This window comes from Colobus angolensis, unplaced genomic scaffold, assembly GCF_000951035.1.
Source record: "Colobus angolensis palliatus isolate OR3802 unplaced genomic scaffold, Cang.pa_1.0 Scaffold200, whole genome shotgun sequence".
NCBI lineage: Eukaryota > Metazoa > Chordata > Mammalia > Primates > Cercopithecidae > Colobus > Colobus angolensis.
The window spans coordinates 4,397,141-4,403,320 of record NW_012115156.1 but is presented as its reverse complement, the minus strand read 5'-3'; the positions used below and the strand labels follow the sequence as shown (position 1 = coordinate 4,403,320).

The 6,180-nt window shown below is 36.3% G+C and overlaps 1 protein-coding gene across 2 annotated transcripts; it reads left to right on the top strand.

The window, feature by feature from the left end:
* The first annotated feature begins 19 nt into the window (after positions 1 to 19).
* Positions 20 to 5,841, top strand: HNRNPDL (heterogeneous nuclear ribonucleoprotein D-like). 2 transcript variants are annotated; one of them, XM_011941757.1, is made up of 7 exons: positions 20 to 706; positions 809 to 970; positions 1,443 to 1,574; positions 1,741 to 1,855; positions 2,407 to 2,577; positions 2,918 to 3,010; positions 4,169 to 5,841. In XM_011941757.1, the coding sequence occupies exons 1-6, from the start codon at positions 542 to 544 to the stop codon at positions 2,986 to 2,988; spliced, it is 816 nt and encodes a 271-aa protein (XP_011797147.1). In that variant the 5' UTR covers positions 20 to 541; the 3' UTR covers positions 2,989 to 3,010; positions 4,169 to 5,841. The 2 variants fall into 2 exon arrangements, with proteins under 2 accessions (XP_011797147.1, XP_011797148.1); XM_011941758.1 differs by having other exon boundaries at positions 3,382 to 5,841.
* The last annotated feature ends 339 nt before the right edge of the window (positions 5,842 to 6,180 follow it).

Here is a 6,180-nt window from a genome sequence, read left to right as displayed (position 1 = left end):
GGGGTGGAGAGGGGCCGGCCTCCCAGCGCCGCTTGCTGCAGCTGCCGCCGCCTCTTCATTGTGTCTCTGTTACCACTCGGCGCGATTTTCCTGGGAAGAGTTTTAGAGGACTCTGAGTTCGGGCACAAGCAGGCTACTGGTACCCAGATTCACAAAATGTGTTACGATTGATGAGTTCTCTGGGTGGAACGTTGGCTTGACAGCTGAGGACGAGGATGGATCTAAGATAAGATGTGAGGGATTCATCTAAGAAGTTGGGCCTTCTATCTGAAGGAATCTGGGCAGAACCTTTACTATTATATTTTATTGGTCTCCTTTGAGTTTTGCTTTATGTAGTGCGGAGAGTGAGCTGTCCGCTGGTTTGACTAACTTTGTTGGGAAATTGGGATTTTTGTGTGACATAGATTAAATGTAAACATGGATTAAATTGCTTACACTTAGGGGGTAAATGTCCCTGTTTTTATTCCACGATTTAATTCCAGAACTGAAGGATCATTTGAGTTATTGCTAATTTTTTAAAAAACCTTTTATTTCTAGTAAAATGTTTATTGGAGGCTTGAGCTGGGATACAAGCAAAAAAGATCTGACAGAGTATTTGTCTCGATTTGGGGAAGTTGTAGACTGCACAATTAAAACAGATCCAGTCACTGGGAGATCAAGAGGATTTGGATTTGTGCTTTTCAAAGATGCTGCTAGTGTTGATAAGGTAGGAACTGTGTTTTGTTTGCATTGTGCTGCTTTTGTGGTGTTGTGCACATTTTTCTGGGGGTTATATGCTGCTGTCAGATTAAATAAATCTGTCTCATAGGTTTTGGAACTGAAAGAACACAAACTGGATGGCAAATTGATAGATCCCAAAAGGGCCAAAGCTTTGAAAGGGAAAGAACCCCCCAAAAAGGTTTTTGTGGGTGGATTGAGCCCGGATACTTCTGAAGAACAAATTAAAGAATATTTTGGAGCCTTTGGAGAGGTGTGTGATTATGTTTACACAAGTTAAGCTTGATGTGTTTATAAAATGTTTAGTCCTGGTCCGATTTATACAGGGCAGATTCATGTTTCGTGTGAGGGTAGGATTAAATGACTGCTCAAGTCGCTTCCAGGGACTGTACCTTGATTTGATTGCTGCTCTGATGGAAACCCAACTATCTAATTGAGCCAAAACATGGGTACCTAAATGTGGTCGGTATTTGGACTTGTTAGCTAGTGGCATCTTTGGGGTACAAAATAATATTAAAGGATGTTTTGTTTTTGTCTCAATTGCTTCAAATATACAACAAATTACTGAAGGTTGATGTTGATCATAAAGCAGTGATGTCTGTATAGAAGTCACCTGATAAGAATAACATGTTTAAGTTGAAGCCTGAAAAGTACCTGTGGCATTCTGACACTCTGGTAGCATTTTACAATTATGGGATGACCTGGAGTGTGCATCTCGATTTCAGATTGAAAATATTGAACTTCCCATGGATACAAAAACAAATGAAAGAAGAGGATTTTGTTTTATCACATACACCGATGAAGAGCCAGTAAAAAAATTGTTAGAAAGCAGATACCATCAAATTGGTTCTGGGAAGGTAAAGCCATTTAAGTACTTTAAATGAAAATTTTAAGGTTTTCTTTTTTCTTTTTTTTTTATCTTTTATTTTTTGAAATTTCTCAATGTGTTTGAGAAAAATAAAATGATTAAATTTTACAACTCGGGTAAAAATTCTATTTTCGTGTTTTTTAATCTGTTTATAGTGTGAAATCAAAGTTGCACAACCCAAAGAGGTATATAGGCAGCAACAGCAACAACAAAAAGGTGGAAGAGGTGCTGCGGCTGGTGGCCGAGGTGGTACGAGGGGTCGTGGCCGAGGTGAGACTTAATTCTTGGAATATGACTCCATGGTTTAAGCTGTATACTGCTAAATATGAGTAGTTCTGTATGAAACTAAAACTTGAAACTTAAAACAATTCCAGTGGGAGGAAAACGTTCAGCTTAGTGGGGCTTGTGTGTGGTGGTTTTTGTTGTGAGCTCACTGGTTTCAAAAAACTACTAAAAGTATGGTCACTTTGACAATTAGTGTCATCACTGACAGGAAAAGTGTACCATTACATGATGCACCATGGTGTGGTAGGTTTTCTTGGGCAGGAGTCCTTGTTTTAAACAGAACAGTATACCTGTCTTCAGCTTTAATGGAAAATTGAATGATTTTCCATTAAATTTAGGAAGTTTGATACTGGCACAATTGGACTTTCTGCCCCCTTTTTTTGTAACAGCTGGAAGAATAGTTTTTCAAGCAGATAGCAATATATATGTCCATTCTGCCCTTTAAGATTTGCAGAGTGAGAGACAAGAACTCATCATTTTATGTTAGAATTGGGGGTCAGAAGTTGTTTCCTAACAATCATTGTGCATTGTTTCAGGTCAGGGCCAAAACTGGAACCAAGGATTTAATAACTATTATGATCAAGGATATGGAAATTACAATAGTGCCTATGGTGGTGATCAAAACTATAGTGGCTATGGCGGATATGATTATACTGGGTATAACTATGGGAACTATGGATATGGACAGGGATATGCAGACTACAGTGGTAAGAACATTTAACTTAATTTTATAAACCAGTGGTATTAAAATTCATTGTTAACATACAGTCCTGTTCTGAAATTGTGTGTATGGGCTTTCTGTTTGGAGTTAAGTGTTTGAGGCATGTTACAATCATAGGGTGATTATACTAACATAGCTTGGTGGTTATAAATGAACTAGGATGTATGATTTACAACTAGCTTATAATGGGTGTTAAAATATCTTAATATTTTAATACTTTTTATTTAGCATGCAAAGATTTGTAGATTTAATTGTTTCTCAGTGTATTGTAAAGAAACAGTTTTGTAGAAAACTATGTTAATGAAATTTCTGTGTTTTCAAAATAGGTCAACAGAGCACTTACGGCAAGGCATCTCGAGGGGGTGGCAATCACCAAAACAATTACCAGCCATACTAAAGGAGAACATTGGAGAAAACAGGTGTGTATAAGAGTACAGGAAAACAGTAGAAATGTCTAATTTAATTTAAAGATCAATAGACAAATGAAACGTAAAAACAAAATACTATGTAGCCTGTTTTTACTAAATTGTTGATTTTTTTTAATTGCTTTATGAGCCTGTTTTGCCTAAAGTGTCTATAGATCTTTAACTTTAAAGTCTTATCTCACTTTCTTTAGTATTGCAGAAAAACTTAAGAGTTTTTCTGTTTGCTTTTGTGTACCAGGTGGTCTAGAGGAATAATTAAACATTTTAGAACTATTAACAGGTAAAGTACTGAAATGGGTACAACTTAAGGAAAACAAGAATGTTGTCTTCTAACTCTGACATTATACCTTGTTTGTACCCGCCAGCGGGAACTTCATTGCAGGCCGTGTGTCACCCTGACCACGTCTATCTCTGGGGGTCGCACGTTGCGGGCAGAGCGCAAGGCATACACCAGAAAACGCTGTCCTGTGGTATGGTCTCTTCCAACTTCATGTACCAGCGTAAAGATTAAAGTGGAAAACTTCAGACTTTGGCTTCTTTTTTAATCTTTTTGGAGATTAAGTGTCTAAACTTAACTTAAATGGTTTTTTACAGGAGTTAAAATACATAAATGCCTTTTTACAGCTTAATCATTTTGGTCTTCTGTTTAGTGTTGTATTTCAATTGTGGAGCCTCATTTTAAGTGTTCATTCTTTTAAGATTTAATGCTTGCTTTTTCTTTTTATAGCTAATAGTGAAATCTACAAACCAAAACAAGAACTTTTAAATCTGGGATATAAATTAAAGATCATATGCACAATTCAATTTATGTTCTTGTAATAATCTTATTAGAAATTGGTGTTTGTGATAGCATTTTACTTGGGTTACTAGAGATGCTTCTAGTAGACCTTCATCTAGCATAGTTGAACCTGTGAATATGGGAAGATTGTATTCCCAGATTCTTTCCTGAATAGATTTGAATTTAATATTATTTGGGAACTCCAGGGTGAGTTTATTGACTACCCAAACTGTATTTTGCCAATAAATATGCATATGATCTTTAATTATTGAAGAAAAGAATAAAGTGAGGACTTAAAACAGTTCATGAAAGTGGACCTTTAAAAGCTTGTCAGAGTTGCACAAATCTAATTGGTATTTTGTTTTTGTTTTTAGGAGGAGATGTTAAAGTAACCCATCTTGCAGGACGACATTGAAGATTGGTCTTCTGTTGATCTAAGATGATTATTTTGTAAAAGACTTTCTAGTGTACAAGACACGATTGTGTCCAACTGTATATAGCTGCCAATTAGTTTTCTTTGTTTTTACTTTGTCCTTTGCTATCTGTGTTATGACTCAATGTGGATTTGTTTATACACATTTTATTTGTATCATTTCATGTTAAACTTCAAATAAATGCTTCCTTATGTGATTGCTTTTCTGCGTCAGGTACTACATAGCTCTGTAAAAATGTAATTTAAAATAAGCAATAATTAAGGCACAGTTGATTTTGTAGAGAGTATTGGTTCATACAGAGAAACTGCGGTCCTTTATAAATAGCCAGCCAGCATCACCCTCTTCCCCAATTTGTAGGTGTATTCTGTGCTCTTAAGGCTTCATCTTCTCCCTGTTAACTGAGGTTTCTACCACACCTTTGAACAATGTTCTTTCTCCTCTGGTTATCTGAAGACTGTCCTGAGAGGAAGACGTAAGTGTTGTGATTAGGAGAAGCTTTCTAGTAGACCATGTTTCTTCTGGATTGGAATAAAATTGTTAGTAGCTCCTTTTACTTTGTTCCTGTCTCTGAAAAGCCATTTTTAAATCGCTGATTACTTTGGCTTTAATCAATGGTCACCTAGTAAAAGCTTTGTAATCATAACACAATGACTTTTAATTCTTGATAAAAATTCAGATGCACACAGGAGCACTGTAAAACTGATAGGATCTAGGGTTCAAGAGCATTTAAAGTAATTATAACTCAAGGATTTTGGTAGAAAGGTATGAGTGTGGTCAAAAGTTAGATTAAAATTTGAAATGGCAAAAGATTTAGTTGTGTTGTATTCTCAGTCACCACAAGATTGAACAAAGTGTTTTCTGTTTGGGCATTCTGAGGAAGTTGTATTACAGTTAGCTGTTAATGCTGTGTGAGTTTAGAAAAAGTCTTGATAGTAAATTAGTTTTTAACACAGTGCATGAACTGAGTAGTTAAACATTTCCATATTCAGACATAGGAATAGTGGAAAAGGTATCTTAGGTGTGTCAGTCAATCCAAATGTGACTTGAGTCATTACAGTGGACCCTCCGGGTGCACTGAAAAGAAGCCGTTTTATATCCAGGTTTGAGAGGACCTGGAATAAAAGCTTTGAATTTTGCATTCAGTGTAGTTGGATTTTGGGACCTTTGCTTCAGTGTTAGCTACTGGGATTGGCAGATGTGTTTGCCGGCAGAGTAGTTGATTTCACACAACGGGAGATCTCACAAAACTGGTGTTTTTTATGCTGATGAGCCCCACCTTTTTTTTTTTTAATTTGGTGCTTACAACTTGGTTACAATGATTGTACTTCTTGGGCTATCAAGTTACAATGCTCTTGGCCTTTTTTTGCTGCTGTTTTGCTAGTTGTTCTCACACACACCTAGGCCAAGTACCAGTGTTGGCTGTTGGAAGGGATTCTGTTCATTCAATATGCAACTTTAGGGAATGGAAGGAAGTTCATTTTTAAGTTGTGTTATCAGGTGCAGTGTCTAGGGTAGTGAATCCTGTAAGTTCAAATTTATGATTAGGTGACAAGTTGACATTGAGATTGTCCTTTTCCCTGATCAAAAAATGAATAAAGGCTTTTTAAACAAAATCCAAGCTTTTAATCAAGTCTTGATATGTATGACTGAGAAAAAATATATCTAGAGATGATTGAGATGTTTTACAAAGAATTGAAGGGAAAGTAAGAATTCACTTGTTTTTTCTTGCAGGGGCTTGGAACTCTAGATTTAATTCAGATATCAGGGCCTATCAGTTCACCAATTGATGCAAATTTGAGTAGATACTCTTAGGCTAAGTGTCCTAGGTTGGATGAACTGTGAAGCTAGTATCAAGATCTCATTCCCAAACATTAATTTAGAACAAAGTAATTGGACAAGTTTATTGGGGAGGGGATAGAAATGAATTCTGAAATACCTATAACAAACATACT

Coding starts and splice junctions, on each gene's coding strand:
- HNRNPDL (XM_011941757.1), top strand. CDS start 542: ATGTTTATTGGAGGCTTGAGCTGGGATACAAGCAAAAAAGATCTGACA. Junction 971..1,442: donor ATTTTGGAGCCTTTGGAGAG/GTGTGTGATTAT, acceptor TCTCGATTTCAG/ATTGAAAATATTGAACTTCC. Junction 1,856..2,406: donor TACGAGGGGTCGTGGCCGAG/GTGAGACTTAAT, acceptor GCATTGTTTCAG/GTCAGGGCCAAAACTGGAAC.